Source organism: Lissotriton helveticus, chromosome 4_1 (assembly GCF_964261635.1).
Source record: "Lissotriton helveticus chromosome 4_1, aLisHel1.1, whole genome shotgun sequence".
NCBI classification, from domain to species: Eukaryota; Metazoa; Chordata; class Amphibia; order Caudata; family Salamandridae; genus Lissotriton; species Lissotriton helveticus.
In genome coordinates this window covers 1,392,078,195-1,392,102,119 of record NC_136063.1, presented here as the reverse complement: position 1 = coordinate 1,392,102,119, position 23,925 = coordinate 1,392,078,195, and the positions used below count along the sequence as shown (strand labels likewise).

Genomic DNA, 23,925 nt, shown 5'->3' with positions numbered 1-23,925 from the left:
GTCTTTTTGACCAAGGAAGAGTAGAAACCTGGACAAAATATGGAATACGGTGCTAATGTACCGTCCCTGCCTACGAGAATGTAGCCTGACCTACGCATCACTACAGGTACACCTGGCTGCCATAGTTGTTTATATCAGGGGATCAGGAAACAACCTTTTCAAACTACTAGTTAGGAAAAGATTTCTGAAAGAATCTGATGGGCACTGCCAACAGCACCAGCACCCATGTGGAACCTGAAAACAGTGCTCGCATAACTCAGGGCAAGACCATTTAAACCAATGCACAAAATTAAACTGAAGTACCTAACCCTAAAAACAGTGTTTTTAAGATGGGTGACGGATGAGGAGCTCCAGCCGGGAGCTCCCGGCCAGGGATTGCCTTTTTGGCTTAAATCCCCAGATTTCGGAGGAGGAGCTACGCTAGCAACCAAGATGGCCGCATAAGCTCCCGGCTCCTCCGACCTCCGATTCCAGCCTGAAGATCCTGTCTTTAATCCTGATTTCTCGCCCTGCCTTCGCGTCTATGAACCGGTCTAGAACGGAACGCTGCTATCCCGAGCTTTCTACCGGTTCGGAGTACAAAGATACGGTGTGTGGAAGTTTGTGGCCTAATCCAACTTTGAAGCCTGGGTCCCAATTACTGGCCCAGCCAGGACTCAGTTGAACAACATCGGCTGTGGTGGAGTGGCAGGGTCCGGTCTGCTGAAGCAAAACATATTTTTGGGATCATTGTGATTGACGGTCTGTATCCTTGGCGAATATCAACGGAGGGGTGACGGTACACGACTGGAGTGGTGGACGTAGGTCCCTGGCCCGGTGGCCCGGAACGGCCCCCACTGGCGCTTGCTGGGCTGGGATCTCTGATTTGCTGTGGCGACGCCCGGAAACCCACTGTCACAAATGCTTAGTCCCCCTCGGCAGTGCTCCGTTCCACAGTTACCTCTTTCCCACGGAGAGACAATGCTCTCGGGGGACGTGAATTGGCCTGAGACGGATCAAGACATGGTGGAACAGACCAAGACCGAACCGTCACTAAGAACTGTACTGGCGGCCTTACGATCGCTTCATGTTTGTCTGGAAGCCCGCTTTCAAGGTGTGATGGACAGACTGTCTGAATTTGTGCAAGTCAGGCCGGACCCTGCTCCACTAAGAGAAGGGGAAAGACTCGTGACACACAAGATGGCGGCATCGATGGAGAAAGCAGATTCCGCAATGTGGGAAGTTTCGAAACCCCTAACAAGAGTTTGGTGTGACAGTAGTGAGCTTGGTGCCACATTTTGTTCGTTCGGCCCACGATCGTCGATTATTGTGGGAAGAACACTGGATACTCCCTTTCCGGAGCCTTTCGATGGGAACTTCGACTGGCGGGGGACTGCAGCTCTCCCCCACACATCGATACCACCAAGATGGTTGGTGACACACCATTGTGAGACTATAGTGGGGGACTATATCTCTGCACCTGATGGCGTTCTCTGCATTTTCATCTCCCTACTAAGTTTTGGTTCGAACTCTGCTATGGCTCTGCGGTGTTCTGATTATCCTGCGGAAGTGATGACTCGTCCGGAAGGGGTTCGTATGTCAGTGCGGAAGGGTCAAGGATGAGATGGAGTAACCGTCGACGGCACAGAGTCTTGCTGGACATGGGGTTTGCTAGTATACAATTACCGGAAGGCTGGGCGATGTTTTTTAAGTTTCCCCTGTAGCATTACGTATTTTGTACCAATAGATTTTTTTTTTTTACCATATTTGGGGATTCTTGGTTCTGGCGGGGGGGGCGGGGGGGGGGGGGGGGGGGGAGACCAGGGGCATGTATGGAGATGCCCTCCTCCATTTTTCCTACTATTAGGGTTTTAGTTTCGTTGGGGCGACAGGCACGCTGCTAGTGGGGTTAGGCTGTAGCCATCTGCAGGGGGTGCAGGGTGGGGGGGTAGGAGGGGGGGGGGGGGTGTTATTTTGTCTTTATTAATTTCTATGGCCCTTTTTAGGTCTCACCTGTCAATGCGCATGCGCATTGAGCAGAGCGAGACTATAGGGCTTTAAACAAAGTTTACCTAACTGCGGCGATTTGGTGCTGTGCCCGTGGCTTTTAGGTCAATGCGCTTGCGCATTGACCTAAAATGCGCGTGCACATCACCAAATCGCCGTCTGTTCCCTCAGCCGCACTCCTCCCACACCTTTGAAGTGAAGCTTAGCTTCACTTCAAAGGCCCCGGCTGCTTCACACCCTCATGCCGCTCTCCCCGCTCCGCCTCCTCACCAACCCCTCACCCTCACTCACCCCTCCCCACAGCAATGCCCTCCGTCTTGTTTCCTTTCTTGTTTTTCTTTCAGGTGAGATATATTTTCCATCATTTGCGATAATACAGTTCTCATATGCATTTTTTTTAATTATTAGCAGCATATACACAGGCGCCCCTTCGGCGCTTTTGCTGTCAACCCTCCTGTCAGCCGCATCTCTATAAGTTACTCGAAGCATGGCCTGACATGTGCACAGCTTATTCCGGCACCACCATCCTGCCAGACGCTTCTGCTTTGTTCGCCCACCGCATGGCCCTATTTGTGCACATTTTACTTTCGTGCATACCCTTACCCGCAGCCTCTCCTTCCCCACTTCTGCCTTTTCGGGTCTCGCGCTCACCGCAGACCCCTTCACATGGCTCACACCCACCTTTTTTTCAGGTTACCATGCCATTCCCCACCTATCCCCCAGTCATTTCCGGGTAGGACGCGTGCACCCAGTGGACTCTCGGCCTTGGCCCGCTTATTCTGCCAGCCGCTTCTGCTTTGGTCGCCCACCGCATGGCCCCATTTGTGCACATTCACTTTCGTGCACACCCTTACCCGCAGCCTCTCCTTCCCGACTTCTGCCTTTTCGGGTCTCACACTCACCGCAGACCCCTTCACATGGCTCACACCCACATTTTTTTCAGGTTACCATGCCAGGTTACCTCACTCACCCTCAACCCCTCACCCTCACTCACCCTCAACCCCTCACCCTCACTCACCCTCACTCCCCCTCACCCCCTCATCCTCACTCACCCTCACCCTCACTCACCCTCACTCACCCTCAACCCCTCACCCTCACTCACCCTCAACCCCTCACCCTCACTCACCCTCAACCCCTCACCCTCACTCACCCTCACCCTCAAACCCTCACTCACCCTCAACCACTCACCCTCACTCACCCTCAACCCCTCACCCTCAACCCCTCACCCTCAACCCCTCACCCTCACTCCCCCTCACCCTCACTCCCCCTCACCCACCCTCAACCCCTCACCCTCAACCCCTCACCCTCAACCCCTCACTCACCCTCACCCTCACTCACCCTCACCCACCCTCAACCCCTCACCCACCCTCACCCTCACTCACCCTCAACCCCTCACCCTCACTCACTCACCCTCACTCACCCTCCCTCACTCACTCACTCACCCTCACTCACCCTCACTCACCCACCCTCACCCACCCTCACTCACCCTCACTCACCCTCACTCACCCTCACCCACCCTCAACCCCTCACCCTCACTCACCCTCAACCCCTCACCCTCACTCACCCTCAACCCCTCACTCACCCTCAACCCCTCACCCTCCCTCACCCTCACTCACCCTCACTCACCCTCACCCTCACCCTCACTCACCCTCAACCCCTCACCCTCACTCACCCTCACCCTCACTCACCCTCAACCCCTCACCCTCACTCACCCTCACCTTCACTCACCCTCAACCCCTCACCCTCACTCACCCTCACTCACCCTCAACCCCTCACCCTCACTCACCCTCAACCCCTCACCCTCACTCACCCTCAACCCCTCACCCTCACTCACCCTCAACCCCTCACTCACCCTCAACCCCTCACCCTCAACCCCTCACCCTCACTCACCCTCAACCCCTCACCCTCAACCCCTCACCCTCAACCCCTCACCCTCACTCACCCTCAACCCCTCACCCTCACCCACCCTCACCCACCCTCACCCTCACTCACCCTCACCCACCCTCACCCTCACTCACCCTCACTCACCCTCATTCACCCTCACTCACCCTCAACCACTCACCCTCGACCCCTCACCCTCACTCACCCTCACTCACCCTCACTCACCCTCGACCCCTCACCCTCACTCACCCTCACTCACCCTCAACCCCTCACCCTCACTCACCCTCAACCCCTCACCCTCACTCACCCTCAACCCCTCACCCTCACTCACCCTCAACCCCTCACCCTCACTCACCCTCAACCCCTCACCCACCCTCAACCCCTCACCCTCACTCACCCTCACTCACCCTCTCACCCACCCTCACCCACCCTCACCCACCCTCACCCACCCTCACTCACCCTCACTCACCCTCACTCACCCTCACTCACCCTCACTCACCCTCACTCACCCTCACTCACCCTCAACCCCTCACCCTCACCCACCCTCAACCCCTCACCCTCACTCACCCTCAACCCCTCACCCTCAACCACTCACTCACCCTCACTCACTCACCCTCACTCTCACTCACTCTCACTCACCCTCAACCCCTCACCCTCACTCACCCTCAACCCCTCACTCACCCTCAACCCCTCACTCACCCTCAACCCCTCACTCACCCTCAACCCCTCACTCACCCTCAACCCCTCACTCACCCTCAACCCCTCACTCACCCTCAACCCCTCACTCACCCTCACTCACCCTCACTCACCCTCACTCACCCTCACTCACCCTCACTCACCCTCACTCACCCTCACTCACCCTCACTCACCCTCACTCACCCTCACTCACCCTCACTCACCCTCACTCACCCTCACTCTCACCCACCCTCACCCTCACTCACCCTCAACCCCTCACCCTCAACCCCTCACTCACCCTCACTCACTCTCACCCTCACTCACTCTCACCCTCACTCTCACCCTCACCCTCACTCTCACCCTCACCCTCACTCTCACCCTCACTCTCACCCTCACTCTCACCCTCACTCACTCTCACCCTCACTCACTCTCACCCTCACTCTCACCCTCACTCTCACCCTCACTCTCACCCTCACTCTCACCCTCACTCTCACCCTCACTCACCCTCACTCACCCTCACTCACCCTCACTCACCCTCACTCACCCTCACTCACCCTCACTCACCCTCACTCACCCTCACTCACCCTCACTCACCCTCACTCACCCTCACTCACCCTCACTCACCCTCACTCACCCTCCTCACCCTCAATCCCTCACCCTCACTCACCCTCCTCACCCTCAATCCCTCACCCTCACTCACCCTCACTCACCCTCACTCACCCTTGCCCACCCTCACTCGCCCTCAACCCCTCACCCTCACTCACCCTCAACCCCTCACCCTCACTCATCCTCACCCTCACTCACCCTCAACCCCTCACCCTCACTCACCCTCAACCCCTCACCCTCACTCACCCTCAACCCCTCACTCACCCTCACTCACTCACCCTCACTCACCCTCACTCACCCACCCTCACTCACCCACCCTCACTCACCCTCACTCACCCTCCCTCACCCTCACCCTCCCTCACCCTCAACCCCTCACCCTCAACCCCTCACCCTCAACCCCTCACCCACCCTCACCCTCACCCACCCTCACCCTCACTCACCCTCAACCCCTCACTCACCCTCACTCACCCTCACTCACCCTCACTCACCCTCACTCACCCTCACTCACCCTCACTCACCCTCACTCACCCTCACTCACCCTCACTCACCCTCCCTCACCCACCCTCACCCACCCTCACCCACCCTCAACCCCTCACTCACCCTCAACCACTCACCCTCACTCACCCTCACTCACCCTCAACCCCTCACCCACCCTCACCCTCACTCACCCTCACTCACCCTCACCCTCACTCACCCCCTCACCCTCAACCCCTCACCCCCTCACCCTCACTCACCTTCAACCCCTCACTCACCCTCAACCCCTCATCCTCACTCACCCTCACTCACCCTCACTCACCTTCAACCCCTCACCCTCACTCACCCTCACAACACATATTGTGTTACAATAGGTGTCACATTTGCGAAAGATAAAACTATTGGCATTGTAAATAACAAAGCTATTAATTTCGCTATTTTCAAAACAAGCACATAAATAAAAAATGTATCCTTTACAATACCAATAGCTCAAACTTTCCTAATGCGAGACCTATTGCATTGCTGTGCTTCTCTCCCCTGCTGCACTCTCCTGCTCTCTAGAGATGTGGCCTAACGACCAGAGCTGCCATCTAAGTGACGTAAATACAAAACATGTTGCATTCCAAATGCTATAGGTGTCACATTCGCGAAAGTTATAACTATTGGCATTGTAAATGACAAAGCCATCAATTTAGCAATTTTAAAAACCAGCAAATAAAAAAAATGTCATTTACAAGACCAATAACTACAACTTTTCTAATGCGAGACCTATTGCATTTCCAATGCTTGTTTTCCTACTGTCTTTCCTTCCTTTTCTTTCCTCTTGGATCAGTGTTGTTGACTAATCATCCTGATTCTTATCGTTCTATGGTATTTAGTGCTTCTGCTTTCTATATCATCTTACTTTCGGTGGGCGGGCCCAGAGAACTGGCGCTTAACGTAGAATATACACTGTGTTGCTATCTGTATTGATGCATATGCATTAGCGCCAGCGTCCCGGTGATAGCAGTTTTTACGATGTATATCCTGCTTCTCGACCTGTCCTTCGTAGTATTTTGTTTGATTATATGGCACCTGATCCGTTCATTTAATATTATAAAATGAAACCTCTGTCTCATCCTGTGATTGAATTATGCGTTCCGATACAAGTATCATCTTGATTCGCTGCCGGACCTTGGGTCGTCGGCTGATGAGCTGTGCTATGCCATGACGTAGTTGGTCTTTTTGTTGTCTAGCGGCCGGCCCAAGTGGTTGTAGGCCCAAGCTTGTATTTTCATTGAACATGCTAATAAAGGTTTTCCCCCCAAAAAAATCCCCAGATTTCTTGCTCCCCCCGGAACCCTTTTGCTCACCTGTGTTCCTGCTCGATGGCAGTCTTACTCTTCTCCAATCTCCCGCATATCGGCTCGAGATCTTCAGAGGATTGGGGGATAGTTGTTTTCAGGATGCAGAGCCTGAGCAAACCTGGCCGGGGGGGGGGGGGATTTGCTCCGGTTTCGCCGCCGTCACCTACCCAGCCGGGCATCGGCCTAGTCTCTCCTCGCCTCTCCTGCGTGCCTCCGTCTTCCTGATGATGCCCTGATGAGGGGTTTCTTCCTTCCGTGGTGGCTGATGGGGAATTGGCGGGGACCCTCTCCTCCGGCCATCGCCTGCCTTTCCGGATCGAAGACTGGGTTGGATGGCACCCTGCTGCTCTGAAACGAAAACCAACGAGAGTGCAGAGGTGAAAACCACAAGGCACTGCTGCCCTGCACCACTGAGCTTGCTTTCTTTCTTCCTGAGTTGCTCGTCCTCCTGACTGGCTGTTGCCTTTCCACCTCCTGGGGCTGCTGTCTGGACGCCCGCGCTCTCTTCACCTGCAGTGGATTACCCGGGAGAGAGCAGCGATTTTTGACCTTGCCTCCCTCCATTGCCAAGCGGCTGCCTTCCCCATTCGGCTCTGCCTTTGGGGTAGGTTTTGAACACTGGGTTTTTTTTTGTTGTTTTTTTTTGGTTGATTTTTTTTGCATTCACGCAACCCTGCCATCTGGTCTTTGTAACTCTTGGGGTCCGAGTCCCGTTCCTCCATCTTGCGGTTTTGGCTGTGCTCTGGACTGTTCCTTGCCACTAGCCAGCTCCCTCTGCTACTGGTTTGGTCATTGCCCCTCTTGCTCGACTTCACAACGCTCTTCGTGTTTCGGCTTAGTGGGACACCCCGTCCACTTCCAACTCTCCTTACCCCACCCAGTGATGAAGTCCGGCACTGGTTTGTTTGAGTATCCCTGGACCTTCTCCGGTTTTGTTAAACTTGTCTGCTGACTCTTGGTATCTATTACCGGTCGTCCTTACTTGCTATGTACTCTTAACCCTTTACTTTTACCCCTCTACCATCCTTGCTCCTTGGACCTGTTTCTATTTTATTCTTATGCTCTAGTAACTGATTTATTTTTGGAATAATTTTTTTCTCCATGCTATGTTTTTATTCTAGGAAATTATGTAACCATATTCTGTTGTAACCACTTCCTTATGTAAATCGCTCTGATACCTCCGGGTCTAGCCAGCGCTACATAAAACTCTTCAAATAAATAAAGTGTTCTTAATGGCCATCACGTCACTCTGCAGAATCCGCAAACTGCAAGCGCTGACCATCCTAGAGCCATACCTTCAAATACACAAGGACCAGGTTGGATTAATCGGCACCCTTGTTAGAGGAACCAGGCATTGAAGTTTTTCCGGAACACTGTGAGAGGTACAGCTTTGCAATACTTCTTGGTCATTCCATAGCTTTTTGCCCAAATAAGCGTCTTTACGGCCTCCCACGCGCACCAGATGTATTCTAGCCACTTTGAGGGGTTGGCTGATTGCCAGGTCATTGGAGCGTGCACACAGGCTGGGATGGCAGTACCAGATTTTAGATGAATTTTGGACCTGTCCTGAATCTGGCCTTGTCCATATAGCACAAAGCCTTCAATTGTATTCACTTATCCACAGGCAGCTAGTGGAGGTCACAGGGAAGGTTTGAGGCTGATGCACATTTCTGCAAGCGATAGAGCAACCTAGCCACCGCATGTTTCCATAGTCTGTTGTAGAGAGGATGAAGGTTTGAACCACTGTATTCTGAGAAGTTGGTTTTACCCCAATGATCTTTTTGACCCATATTTAGCACCACAAAGCACGTGGAGGCCACCTTGGCTACTTGTTGCTTAATTGATAGCTTCTCATCCAACCAGAAGCCAAGGTTCTTTTCCTTGGAAGGTAATACCAGAGCAGCTCCCAATTGCTTCCATCCAATGTTGAGGGCCCCATAACCGGGGATTTTTTCCAAGAACCAGAATATAGTTTCCCCCCACCATCCAGTTTAATGCTCTTTTGCTGTATCCATGAGCCGAGGATGGCGCGAAAATGATTTGTGTGTCATTGGTGTATGAGTACAGAGTTAGCCCGCAGCTTTCCACAATGTCCGCTAAAGGGCATACGCATGCTGAAGAGCATCGGGCTTAGGGCTGGGCCCTGGGATACACCAGATGTGAGGGCACAAGACTGATCTAGCACTGGCTGAAAAGACCTGAAATAAACCACCGTCCAGGTACGACGTCATATAGGCCAAGGCCTTTCCCTGTAGCCCAGTGTTACCATCCTTTCCACGAAGATGGTTTGAGACAGTGTTGAAGGCCGCACGAGATCTAACGGAATTGGTAAGGCTGTACTGCCCTCCTCAAGGAGCCATCTCAGATGTTCAGTGACTACTAGAAGGGCATATTATGTACTGTGCCCTGCCCTAAAGCCCGACTGTGGTGGATGGAAGACATTTTGGACTTCAACAAGGTGGTGGGCTGCGAGTTCACGTGCTTCTCCAGAATTCGTAAGAATTTGTGCAGCATTGAAATCAGTCGAAAATTAGTCCAGCTGGTAGAATCTAGGTTAGGCTTCTTTAGACGCGGTAGGACCATGGCATGTTTCCAATCTGGTGGGATAGAACCCTCACATAGTGAAGAGTTGAGTCAATCAGCTTCTTTTTGAAGTAGGTTTGCCTCCTAGAGATTGTTTGGATGGAGGAAGCAGATCCAGCGGGGAGTCTGATTTAATTGAACTCCGTAGTCTGGACTTTAGGGATGTCTAGCAGAGACAGTAACTCCAATTTAGGGGCATCAATAGGAGTAGTGAGTTGTCTTCACCACTTGGGACACGATCCCAAGTGCTGGTGCTAGTGGAGACATCTGTAGTCTGCTCAACAGCCTTGGTGAAATTAACCTGAATATCCGTCAACTTTTTTAAGAAGAAATGTGCTAATTCTTCCCACTGATTTTGTGACAACACAGGCACTGGATACACTTTGCTTGGGTTTGATGCATTCTTAACCACTTTAAAAAGTGTCTTCGGACAATTTTGGGCATGAGCAATTTTGTCAGAGTAAAAGCTGCCCTGGCTGCCTGATAACGACCATGATTTTGTTTTAAATCTAATTTATACTTTGCCTTATGGTCCTCTCATGATTCTCTTCACTCTTTCTAAGCATCTTACATCTTTTTTCCTATAACCGAAGTACTTCAGCGAACCTTACAGTGGGAGGATGGATTGTCCGTGATGACCTTGACCTCAGTGGGAGAATTACCTCGAGAGCATTCGTAAGCTAGTGCTCAACTAAGGGCTGATCTTGGTTTACAGTTTGTGTCAAATCTGGCATAGTGTGACACAGTTGTGCATTCAAAGACTGGGTGCTTAATCTCAACGAGATCCTGGATTCACCCCCAGAACTGGTTGGGCTTGTAAAACAGGGTGGCTTGAATCCTAAACGGGAATGGGACAGCCAAGTGATCTGACCATGACAGTGGCAGAGGTGCATCTGAGGTAAGATCCTTAGTATTGGAAAAGATGGAATCGAACAGATTACCAGCCTAGTGTAGGCAGTGAGTTAATGAGAGCTAAGTGTAACACACTTAGATACTCTCTGAACGTCATTGACAGGTTGCTTGTGGGGGCTTTCAGGTGGATGTTCAAATCACCCAGTTATAAAGAGTTGGCACATCTCAAGATATGGGAGCAAGAAGGCCTGGAACTGCTGAACACCAGTTCCCTGCATGTATTGGTGGCCGGTATATCAGAGTCCCGGAAACTGTGAATCTATGAGTAAGACATAATGAAAAGAACGTAGCTTCACAGTCCAGAATCGATAATTCCAGAACTTTACATTATTTATTCTTGAAATGAATGCAATCCCACCTCCAGTCCACCCCAGCAGGTTCTCCCTAATGATGGCGTAATTGGAAGGCAATCCTGCAATGTCGGGTGAGGAAGCATCCTGCAACCAGGCTTCAGTTAAAAACAGGGCGTTGGGATCGTTATCCCATAAGACATTAAGAATATTCGCTGGTGTTTTGTGATGGACTGGCAGTTGATATTGAAGAATCTGTATTTGCTCCCTGCTTACCTACCAGAGGTGTCAACTTGATTATTAAGTGAATCCGCAACATTTCCAGGGGCGCCCACATAGTACCTATTCCATTAGCTTGAAAGCTACAACTGAGACAAGTAATTGGGCCTACCTGTGGATCTAAAGAGGACAAGCAATCTTTGGAACCGGGTGGGTGAAATGCTAACGGTTCTTTGAGAGTGTAGGCTAACCTCTCTTGCTGGCAAAACGCGGGATTCCAGGGTCTGTTCAGGCACGGACTTTGGCATGCCAGCGGTGGTTCCACTGCATGAGTTTGTGCCACAGGCGCTCTAAGTAGGGGCGAGCGCGTGGAAGCTACATCGCAAACTCAAGCGCGTGGTGCGTCCAAAATGACTGCTAAAAGTACCAGAAGCCGCACTTAACTCCTGCTTAAATGCTTCCAAAAACATTCGTTTTGATTTTAAAAAAAAAAAACGGCCCCAGGTCACCACAGCTGGGTCATACATTGCACAACACAAAAGTGATATCTTTTTAAAACGCTCCACAAAGCAGCATAGCTGTGCCTCAGGGCGAACCCTACCCCTACCATACGTTTACAAATCGTTATATTAGTACAGATTCTGGCTAGAAAAATGCAAGGCTTCCAATACCACAATGAGCTCTACTCCAATACTGACCCCAAGTATGCAAACACCACGTCATTCTTAAGATGAACACCTAAAGCAGTCAAAGCAGTGGCATATTGAATAACCTTGATGTCTTTGCTGTCAATTTAAACGCCAATAAAACTGAAATGGTGCTCTGGCCTTCTTGATGGAAGCCTTATAAACTTGCTTAGAATGGAGTTTTCTGCAGTTCAACACATTATATGGATGCAGAACCAACACTAAGAAAATGAAAATAATCCATCCAGTTAAGAACCATGTATTGTATCCTCTTACCACCCCCTGAACTTTTTTATGAACTTGTCTCTTCTAGACTAGGCCTACGCCCAGGACTTCCTGCATGTGTCCACCTCGTGTACAGAACACATTAGGGTTACTATTCCTCCAAGAGAAAACAAGCCCCTGGCCTCTAGTTTCTCCACTGCCACCTGGTTACCCAAGGATTTACCCTTCAAGCCTTCTGCGTCAAATGCAAGGTATTCTACAGAACAGTGGCTCTTTTGTCTCCAAAAGAATGCACGCAACCTTTCTAATTTGGCAGACATGGTTGACTTGAATTTTCATTCATGTATGGGCAAGACCCTCGAGACAAGTTTTACTCTGGAAATTGTCTCCTGTGTATTCGTTCAGTTGTTACAGTTGTAATGTATTCACTAGTTTAGAGATCATGGAAAATCCTATTATGCATGTTTGCTTATATCAGCAGTAATTGATCCCCTTGGCAACATCTGAGGGTCTATCAAGAAAACACATAGAACATGGCTCCTTCAACTGCAAGCTTAAAATCCACCAATCTTTAACTTGAAAGGAACACCATCTTTCGAATACACATGGCTAAGGCAGTTACCTAAAATGGTTACCAGCAATAGAGAAATCAACAGTAACACAGAATGACTGTGTTCGAGGCATGTGGGCTGCTAAATTCATATCTTAGCATTAGATCGCCGCCTAGTGTTGGGCTCGGATGATTGCACATTGTTGTCCTGGAAGAGTCTTCGAAGTATCCTGAGATAGGTGGCTCCTCCCCTGGACTACAGTGCGCATGGGCATCGGCTCCATCCCCAGATTGTTTTTTTCCGCCATTGGGTTCGGATGTGGTCTCGACGTCTTACTGTCGGAACCAAGTAAATCTATCTTTTACCGGCCAAAAGGCCTCGATTTTCTTGCGTCGGTATTGTCTGCGCTCGGTCTCGAGTCTTCCGTCTCTTGGAGCCGGAATAAGCGGAGTTTTCTTCGCTTTCTAAACTTGGAGGCCTTCTCATCGCGACACGACTGCAAGCCTTTACGGACATGGAGCGGAGCCCGTTTAAATACTGCCCGCTCTGTGGGTCCAAGTACCCACACATCGATCTACACCCCGTGTGTAACAAGTGCCTTTCACCGGACCACGACGACGGCAAGTGCAAGGCCTGTGCACAGTTCCGCTCCAAGAAAACTCTCAAGCTTCGGCGCGCGGTGCGCTTGGAAGCTAGGCAAGCGGCCCCAGATCCGGAAAACATCTTCGGCGACCAGGAAGAAGAGGTCCAGGGTCACCATCTACAAATCTCCCCATCACAGACGGAGGTCGAGGCGGATCCGGGAGACGACGACTGAGTCGCGGGTCAGGTCCTCGAATACGTCGAAGAGGTAGGAGACGACGATGAAATTTATGGGGCCGCGGCGGATAGCTCAGCGGACGAGCTCTGCCCCGAAGGTTACGAGGATACCGACCGGGACACGGGATCGCCTGTCGGCCTTACCCAGGACCCGTTGCCGCAAGCCACAGCCCCGCCTTCGGGCCCGGCTACGGACTCACTTGCTGGGCACGCAGTTTCGAACCCGAAACTGAAACCATCGGGGTCGTCAACACCTAAAATGGCCGACCCGAAATCGAAACTGAAACCAAAGGACTCGAGTGTCCCTAAGATGGCTGCCGTGCCTGTGAAGAAGTCGGTGCCCGTCACCCCGTCGGCTCCGTCGACCTCCGGTCCGCAGAAGCCGAGGAAGTCTGTCGATTCCGATGCTCCGAAATCGAAACCGACGCCCGAAGAAGGGGCCCCCAAGAAAGATGGTCGGCACGGATCAGCGGCTACGGCGCCGTCCAAGCCCGCCAAGGTCGGCTCCAAAGAGGCTACGCACAAGAAGTCTGCGCCCCGGCCTCAAGATTCGGAGGTGCCGAAGACGGTTTCCGCGCCCAAAACGCACAAGGCCCGAGAGGACGTCGGATCCGAGGGACAGCTCAAAGCATCCTTGTCGGCGACGAAACCCACTGGCAGTGTACCGTCCCCCATTGCGGAGTCACTGCAGAGAATCAGGGAGAAAGCCTTTGCTCCATCGGCTCCGATGCCATTACCGCAGCCGCAAAAGGACGCTCCGGCTAAGCCTTCTGGGAAACTCCTCTTTCTCTTGCCACCTAAGGAGGCGCCGAAAGCGTTTTCGACGAAATCGGCTCCGAAACAGGGTTCCTCGCTGCCTGACCCTCTTCCACGTCGTGTACTCGAATCGGAAGACGATTCAGAGCATTTCATCGATGCTGCCACCGGCAAGCTGACACTCTATAAACGGAAGATCACTTCTGAGCCGGTGGACCCCTACGTCATCCCAATGAAAAAGAAGAGGGTGCCCCTTGACGCCTCAGGCCTCACGGAACCGATTCAGCCTCCTCCAAGACGGAGCCCTACTCCCTCCCCAGAACACTCTGTGGGTGAGGAATATGATGAGGATGAGCAGTACAATTTCCCTATCGATGAACCTGATGTACAACCAGATTCATACGACGACACTGGTGACCAGAACACCCAAGGTGTGGGCCAAGACCCGCAGACCTTTAATGCACGTGCATCCCCGACTGAGGACTCAGCAGGATTTCATGCACTAATTGAAAGGGCGGCGGCCAATCATGATGTGGACATGCATGCCGACCCGGTTGAGGAAGACTTCCTTTTTGACACCTTTGCCATATCTGAAAGGACAGTAAAGACACTTCCTATGCTGACAGGTGTTCTCAAACATGCTGGGGACATTTTTAAGGAGCCTACGAGGGCGAGAGTGGTCAACCCTCGCATTGAAAAGAAGTACAGGCCTGCACCTGCGGACCCCGTCTACATCCGGGGACAATTGCCACTGGACTCTCTTGTGGTTGCCAATGCCAGGAAACGTGCCAACTCCCAGACAACGGGTGAAGCTCCTCCCCCGGATAAGGAGTCCAAAGTGCTTGAGGCAGGAGGCAAAAGAGTGGCTGCACAGGCGGCAAACTTTTGGCGCATCGCAAATACACAGGCGCTCCTGGCGCGTTATGATAGGGCGCACTACGACACCCTAGAACAGGTTATACAACACCTGCCCCCACAGTTCCAAGAAGGCACCAAAATGCTTATTGAGGAGGGTAAGCTAATATCAAACGCAGCCATCAAGTGTGCACTTGACGCTGCGGACACAGCTGCTAGGGCTATCAACACTAGCGTTATGCTGAGAAGACAAGCCTGGCTCCGCATCTCAGGGTTTAAGCAGGATATTCAAACAACAATTCTGAATCAGCCAGTCAATCCTGATAGTCTGTTTGGTCCGGATGTTGACACCACCCTAGAGAAAATAAAGAAGGACACGGAAACTGCTAAGTCTATGGGGGCCCTGCAGTCCCAACAGTTTCGTGGCAGCAATTTTCGTCGCTCAGGTGCACGTGGAGTCACCAGAGGACAGATGGGTCAACAATCCCAGTTCTCCAAAGGTGGGGCGCAATCCTCGTTCACTAAACAGAACAAGGGAGGTTATAGGAATAACAGCAACAGAGGTCGCGGCAGAGGAAACAACAGCTCCCGCACCTCTACTCCAAGCAAACAGTGACTTTCTGTCACTGCCCCCCGACCACATAACACCTGTCGGGGGGAGACTGCAGCAGTTCCTGCCCGTCTGGAGAAACATCACCACAGACAGGTGGGTGCGACAACTAGTCCAGTATGGTTATTGCCTAGAGCTGAAATCCACTCCACCCAATATCCCACCGAGGCAAAGGCCTATGTCCGCAGAGCACTTGCACTTATTGCAGCAGGAAGTGGTGGCGATGCTGCAAAAAGGCGCAATCGAGCTCGTGCCGGTGGGGGAGGAAGGCACAGGGGTATATTCCCTGTACTTCCTTATTCCAAAGAAGGACGGTTCTCTCAGGCCCATTCTCGATCTACGTCCCCTCAACCTGTACATACTGTCAGAGCATTTCCATATGCTTACACTACAGCAGATTCTTCCCTTGCTAAACCAGGGAGACTTCTTAGCGACCTTAGATCTCAAGGATGCTTATTTCCACATTCCACTACACCCGTCACACAGGAAATACCTCAGGTTCACTATTCAAGGCAGGCACTACCAGTTCAAAGTCCTACCCTTCGGAGTCACTACGGCCCCGAGGGTGTTCACCAAGTGTCTAGCGACAGTGGCGGCGCACCTCAGGAGGCAGAATATCCATGTCTACCCCTACCTAGACGACTGGCTCGTACAAGCCAAGTCAGAGCAACAGTGCGCCGCAGACATGTCGACTACAATTCACCTTCTTCACGATCTGGGTTTCTCCCTAAATTACCCAAAATCGCATCTTCAACCGGCACATGTCCGGCAGTTCCTGGGTGCTACAATCAACACCCTGACAGCCATGGCTCAGCCAAACCAAGTCAGAATCGACAGCATTCAGTCACTGATCCAACGATTCCGACCAAGACACTCCCTGCCAGCGAGAGTGTTCATGCAGTTGATAGGCATGATGGCCTCCTGCATCTTCATAGTCCCTCACGCACGGTTACATATGCGCCCGCTCCAGGAGTGCTTAGCGAATCAGTGGACACAGGCTCGTGGGCAATTGACAGACCTAGTGTTGGTTACCAGTCGGGCATACGACTCTCTGCATTGGTGGACTCCACACAACCTTTGCAAGGGCCGACTGTTCCACGAGCCCGTGCCGCAGATTGTCCTGACGACGGACGCATCTCTCCAGGGATGGGGAGCTCATGTGCTCAATTACACAGTGCAGGGACTATGGACGACGCAGCAACAGAAGATGCACATCAACTATCTGGAACTGATGGCAATCTTCATGGCGCTCAAGTCCTTCATTGTACATCTGAGCAACAAGGTCGTGCTAGTCCGGACGGACAACATGACCGCGATGTACTACATTCAAAAACAGGGGGGCACCCACTCGCCACAGCTGTCTCATCTGGCTCAGAGCATGTGGAAGTGGGCCATTCAGAGGAACATTTTCCTCATGGCAGAACACCTCCCGGGCAAGGACAATCAGATGGCGGATCTGCTCAGCAGATACAGCCATCAGATGCACGAGTGGGAGATACACCCTTCTGTTCTCCACCCGTACTTCCAGCAGTGGGGTCATCCGGAGATAGACCTGTTCGCAACAAAGGAGAACGCAAAATGCCGACTCTTTGCCGCCAGGTTCCCTCACCCACAGTCGCAGGGGAATGCGATATGGATGAACTGGTCAGGCAAATTTGCATACGCTTTTCCGCCAGCCCCTCTAATACCGCTGGTTGCAAGAAAGCTAAGGCAGCACTCCATGACTCTCATCCTGGTTGCTCCAACGTGGGCACGACAGGCTTGGTACACCACGTTCCTCGAACTCTCAGTGGTGCCGCATCAAAGACTGCGCCTCACGCCCAGTCTTTTGACGCAGAACCATGGAGACATTCAGCATCCAGATCCACAACAGCTCAACCTGGCGATCTGGCTCCTGAAGTCCTAGAGTTTGGATACCTTAACCTACCTCCAGAATGCATGAGTATCATCAAGGAGGCGAGGAAACCAACTACTAGAGCATGCTATGCTGCTAAGTGGAAGCGTTTTGTCATCTACTGTACGTCCAATGACATCAACCCACTAGATGCATCTATACCCAACATCATCTGCTATCTGTTACATCTCTACAAGTGCAATCTGGCGTACACTTCCATTAGGATACATCTCTCAGCCATAGCGGCTTATCTTCAGAACAGGCAGCACCTCTCTGTCTTCAGAGTGCCCGCCATTAAAGCCTTCCTTGAAGGTCTGAAGAGAGTCATTCCCCCAAGAACACCACCAGCTCCGGTGTGGAACCTCAACGTCGTTCTCACCAGACTGATGGGGCCACCATTTGAGCCACTGCACTCGTGTGAGCTCCAATTCCTTACGTGGAAAGTGGCCTTTCTAATAGCTATTACGTCTCTGAGGCGTGTCAGTGAGCTGCAAGCGCTCACCATACAAGAGCCGTTCATTCAAATTCACCCAAATAGGGTAGTGCTACGCACTAACCCTAAATTCCTTCCTAAGGTGGTGTCACAGTTTCATCTTAACCAAACTATTGACTTACCAGCATTCTTTCAAAACCCGCAAACGGTGGCGGAAAGAATGCTCCATACCTTAGATGTACGGAGGGCGTTGATGTACTACATAGACAGAACACAACCCTTTAGAAAGACAAAACAACTCTTTGTTGCCTTCGCACCACAACACAAAGGCAACCCAATTTCCAAAGCAGGGATAGCCAGGTGGATTGTTAAGTGCATCCAGATATGTTATCAAAAAGCCAAGCGCACTTTAACAATACCCCCCAGAGCGCACTCCACACGCAAACTGGGGGCATCCATGGCTTTCCTAGGGAACATTCCTTTAGAGGATATTTGCAGAGCAGCCACGTGGGTCACACCACATACCTTCACAAAACACTACTGTGTTGATGTGCACTCCAAGCAGCAAGCAGCTGTAGGACAGGCTGTTCTCAAGACACTTTTTCAGGTTTCTGCAGCTGGCACGGGCAACCGCCGCTGATGGAGGGACTGCTATGTATTCTATGCTAAGATATGAATTTAGCAGCCCACATGCCTCGAACTGAATATGCTACTTACCAGTATGCATCTGTTCTTGGCATGTAGGGCTGCTAACATTCATATCGCCCGCCCTCCTCCCCGGTGCCTGTCGCAGCTGCAGATATACTATTGTATTTATTCATTAGCATGGACATCCTTTACACTTTCACTCCATCTTCTGCCACAATGGCGAAAAACAATCTGGGGATGGAGCCGATGCCCATGCGCACTGTAGTCCAGGGGAGGAGCCACCTATCTCAGGATACTTCGAAGACTCTTCCAGGACAACAATGTGCAATCATCCGAGCCCAACACTAGGCGGCGATCTAATGCTAAGATATGAATGTTAGCAGCCCTACATGCCAAGAACAGATGCATACTGGTAAGTAGCATATTCATTACAAACATTGCTTATTGACTTGAACCCACACTGGCACCCACTTGGATTCTACTGACACATTTGGCTGATCAATCCCTATTGCACTGTCCACAGCACTGACCGGTGCGCCTCCTGCACTAGGTCTAGTTTTGTCACCGCAGCTGCATACTATACACAAACTCTTGTAAACAGGCTGTAGCCAACAAATAACCTTTCCTAAAATTATTAGCCATTTTATCACCTCCGTGGGCCTATTTGCTCATTTTCAGACCGGATTGCGTTTGTGTCTGCAATGAAATACAATTTTTAAAGCCCAGGAAATTCCTACATTAGAAGTCTTATCTTGTTATTGCCGGACACATAGGGCACAGAGGCTGCACTGACTGCCCTTGAACAAAGGTCACAACAGTGATGCTTGTTGTCCCTTCTGAAGAAATACACTTCTTGTTTGTGTTAACTGAACTCCTCTTTTTGTGCTTTGTTTCTTTTCAATTTGATATAGAACCTACAGATTCATTTAACAAGTACCCAGGGCCCCGTTGATGTGTATCTTTGTCCTGAAGAGACTGAAACTAGCAGTCCACTAAAATCCTGCCATCGTGACTACAATGGAAATATCCCAAAATTAAACCCCAAAGGTAAGCCAGTTGTTTAGATTCATTTTTTAGTAATAAAAAAATGCATTACAATTGACCTTGATTGGGGGGGTAGGGGTACCTTCCTTACACTATTTGACATGGAAACGACTGAGTCTCCAGATTTTGTTTGCTGTCGCCCTAGCGTTTTGCCAAAACGTCTTGTCTGGTCTGTCTCGACATAGTTTGTCGAACTACACCACTGTTAATAGATTTCTTGCAAATCCCATTTTCAAAATGGTAGCCTAGATGCTACTATTAAAGACTTCTCAAGCTCATCTCGTAATACTAACTCCTATGTATACATCATCATAATGGAATGAATGGATTCTAAATAAAGGGGCAATACGAGAATAGATTATCTTTAAATCTACAAATTTATTCTCTTTATTACCGATCACAGTTAATCTAATTCATTACCAAAAATGTCCAATTTCCACATAAATATACTATCACAAAAACACATCACACATCTTAAATATTCGTTAAAAAAAGGTTTTCTGTAAGAGTCTAACTGTTCCTAATTGTATATACATGCCTAATTTTTGCTGCCTTGGGGCAATTTTTAATTTTGTTCATTATACTGTGCCTTATAATTCAGGGTTTTCTTCTCTCAGGCCATTGTTCTGTTTTTGACCTTGCATTCAAAGTTTTGGATTCTTATTGATAGCCTTCAGCAGGATGGACATACTTTTCTAGCTGTTAATCTTATTTAATCCTTTTTATCTCTTCCAATAGGATGTCTGTGAATATATAGGTTTATACACTATTCTCGTAAATACAAATTCATCTTTTACTTTAAGTCCCTTATTTAGTTTCCTGCTCGAATACTTGATCCCCCCCCTCAACCATGGATCGCTTTACTCTCCAAACTGAATCAGAGTTCACTTTACACATGGCAGAGATTCCAAAAGTGATACCCTTTGCATAAATGAATCTGCCGCTCACTTTCTCTAGTTCCTGCAAATCCCTTCACGGAGGTTTCCCTGTTGCCCGGGAGGGCTCTGCCTGCTGCTCGCCTGCTCAGAGGTCCCCCACTGGTGGGAGCACACCCGCAACCGGCGGTTTAAAACCTCGCTCCCAGTGGCTGAGAGACCAGTAAAACTACGAGGCGCATCACCGGGGGACTGCGAGGCCCAGCATTCAACATCACAGCTGGTGCCTCTTCCCCCGGCGGACACGCCCCTATTTCCACAGCCGGGATTTACCTTTCACGACACCCGCTGCGCGGGTGCCGCTCACTTTCTCTAGTTCCTGCAAATCCCTTCACGGAGGTTTCCCTGTTGCCCGGGAGGGCTCTGCCTGCTGCTCGCCTGGTCACAGAGGTCCCCCACTGGTGGGAGCACACCCGCAACCGGCGGTTTGACACCTCGCTCCCAGTGGCTGAGAGACCAGTAAAACTACGAGGCGCATCACCGGGGGACTGCGAGGCCCAGCATTCAACATCACAGCTGGTGCCTCTTCCCCCGGCGGACACGCCCCCACGCCCATGAGTACTTCAATACCATCATTATCCCGCGACGCGGGACTAAGCGCGGGGCGAAGACCGGGCCCGTTTAAGCCCGTTCAAGCCTGGGTAAGACTGGACTGGGCCACCCCATTTGACTTTTGCATTTTTTGACTGTGTTGTTATAATCATTATCACGATCCTATCTCGTATCCCCGAACCATGTCCCCGAGAGGTACTAGGAGCAACAAGGCACTTCGCATTGCCCAAACCACCGGCCCAATCGACCAGTTTATTGCTAAAGCAAATGATGCCATTAATCAAGGCGTACTTCTCCTAGAACGGAGGGTCTCACAGGACTTGAACACCGCTAAGCGCTCGTTGCTGGGCTTACTGGCGGCAGCAAAATCCCCTGTTAACCCTCCAGAACCTGTCACGCTTCTTACAGACCATGTCGACTCCCATTCAGTTCCAGCCACAGTGGACCTGTCAGTTTCACTTGAACTATCAGTCCTCCACCAAACACAATTATCTCCGTCCTTGGAGCAAACTCCGGCTCTTTTTACTAGCCCGAGCCGGGATGACTCCACTTTAACCGTAAAACTGGGAATCAGGGAGGGTGCGATCTCCAAGAATAAAAAGACTAAAAAGAACCCTTGCCATATTAGGAGTCTCCAGCATAATAACAACTCCCACTCAAAGCCTTCAAAAACAACGCATTTCAATTCTCAACCACTTTCTGCAATTCAATCCTCTAACCAAGCAGCTTCCCCGCCGACTGAAGGGACTATCATTCCTTCTGATACCTTAAATCTTTCTTCCACATCAGCCAACTTTAGCCCCCATTTTAGTCCCAGCTCTAACGTGGACTGTAGTAGCTGTCCTAGTGGGCTAAACAACGATCTTCTTGACAGCATAGGGGCACTATTTAAATCCTATCTTCAACCATTTGAACTGATCCTTACAAACATAGCAAAACAGCTAGACGTGTTATCCTCATCACTAAAATCAAGTAAAGGGCCCCATCTCTGGTCCCACAATAGCTCAAATCCCGGTCCTCAAACCCAATCCCAAAAACCCCAGTGACGGGGTACCGGTAACAAATCGTACTACCATAGTAGCAAAAAGCACTACCACAGTAGCGGCAACTAATTCCAAACTTCCACTACCAAGGGAGTTAAATGCTCCTACTTCAACAGCTATTTCAACAGCTATTTCTGCTTCCACTCCCGTCCCTCTGTCTGCTCAGCCTACTGTCTTGCCCATTAAGCACTCATACACTCGGCCATCAAAATGTTATCCACAAGAACAGGAGGAAGGGAGCTCCTCCCATCCATCTTCCCCCCGAAGCAGCTCCATTCGTTGTTATTATGACGGGGGTCCCCGAACTGAACTCAAGCTCGGAAGAACCTAGCTGGTCCCTTAGAAACAAGGTACTCCATTGGTTATCCAGCAACAGGCCCCTTCCCCCTTACTCAAATAACAGAGTTACATCAGTTCGTAGAGTTCCCTGGCTAGGAAAAGTACACAAATCTCTTCCGGGTGATTGTGTTATTGTTAACTTCGAAGATCCCCACACGGTAGAGCACATTTGCTCCTGGGGCTCACAATGCACATCCGATGGAATTGGTACCAGAAGACTCTCTTTCTTCTACCCTCCAGTCCAGCACTACAACTCTGGGCCAGAGTGGAACTGGACCCAAGTTGGAAACTGGAACAGAAGACGTGACTGGAACGACAGGCCGAGGTACGGGGGCAGCGACGCAGTTCCACATTTCGGTTGGAGCGGCGTGCCAATGTCCAACAGATACGACTGTTTGGAAATGGTAGACTGACCATTACCTGCCAGTCCTTATGTAAATCTTCTTCCACTTTTCCCAATAGCTAATCTTCTCGAACAATCCGATTTTGTGCAGTCCCCGGCTTTGTTGTCCAGTATTACACCTACCCTTGTCGCAACAATTCCAGAGGTATTAATTCCAGAAGTGTTATTCGCTCCGCCGACTCCCCTTCAATCTAAAGTTTCTACGAAACTCGTACTTACCACTCCTGATCATCATATAACCAATCCACCTGTTTTTCATTCTCACCTGCCTCACAGTTCACCCACATTTACTACTGTACACAAACCGACTATAATTAAGAGATCTCCCCCAACTTTCCAACTCCCAGCTCTATTCTGGAACGTGGCGGGTCTCCGCTCAAAATTAAAAATTAAATCTTGGTTGGACTTAGTTTCCTCCCATCAAATAGTCTGTTTGCAGGAAATGTGGGCCATAGACCCGTTACACATTCTGGGCTATATTACATACCACTCCCCTGCTAGTCCCACTACCCATGGCAGATCTAAGGGGGGTTTAGCGGTTTATATTTCTAACACCCTACCTCTGCTGAAATCATGTGTTTTACATTCTACTTCGAATTTTCAAATTATTTTGGTTGAATTCAGTAAATGTACTGTATATTTCTTTATTAATTTCTACAACAACCTCAGCCCATCTGATTGCATCAAGTGTGTGAAAGAAATTTCCTTTGTTGTAAATGAACATTGCAACAAACACTCAATACCTGTATGTTACACAATTTGGGGGGGATTTTAATGTTTCACTGTGTCCTAACCATCAGAAAGGTATTTGCGGCTTGCTGGACGAACACGATTGCCCATTAACTCATTTTACGCACTCCTGTGTAGGTAATGCTTTGAATGACAGCTTGTCCGCAATGGAACTTGATTTTGCTAATGATTTAGTGGACCCCGCAATTGATTTTAAACCCACTTTTCACGGAAGGGGCATGCTGAGCACCATTGATTTTATTCTATGCTCATCAGTGTTAAAAGGTTATCTCCAACAGTTTAGTACGGGCACTGACATCTCAAGTGATCACTACCCTAATAGTATCACTCTGTCCATATTAAATGGCGTTTCGCAACCCATTAAGATCAGCCACTTATCCCAGCAGACTTTGGCCATGGATAGAGTGAAT

The 23,925-nt window shown here is 50.3% G+C and overlaps 1 protein-coding gene across 1 annotated transcript in view; it reads left to right on the top strand.

Annotated features, from left to right (window-relative positions):
• The window catches only part of E2F3 (E2F transcription factor 3), a 167,805-nt gene that overhangs the window by 125,991 nt on the left and 17,889 nt on the right, over nucleotides 1–23,925 (top strand). The window contains exon 6 of the mRNA XM_078687933.1: nucleotides 19,361–19,496. Within this exon, the coding sequence (XP_078544059.1) occupies nucleotides 19,361–19,496 (136 nt within the window). The remainder of the gene's footprint in view (nucleotides 1–19,360; nucleotides 19,497–23,925) is intronic.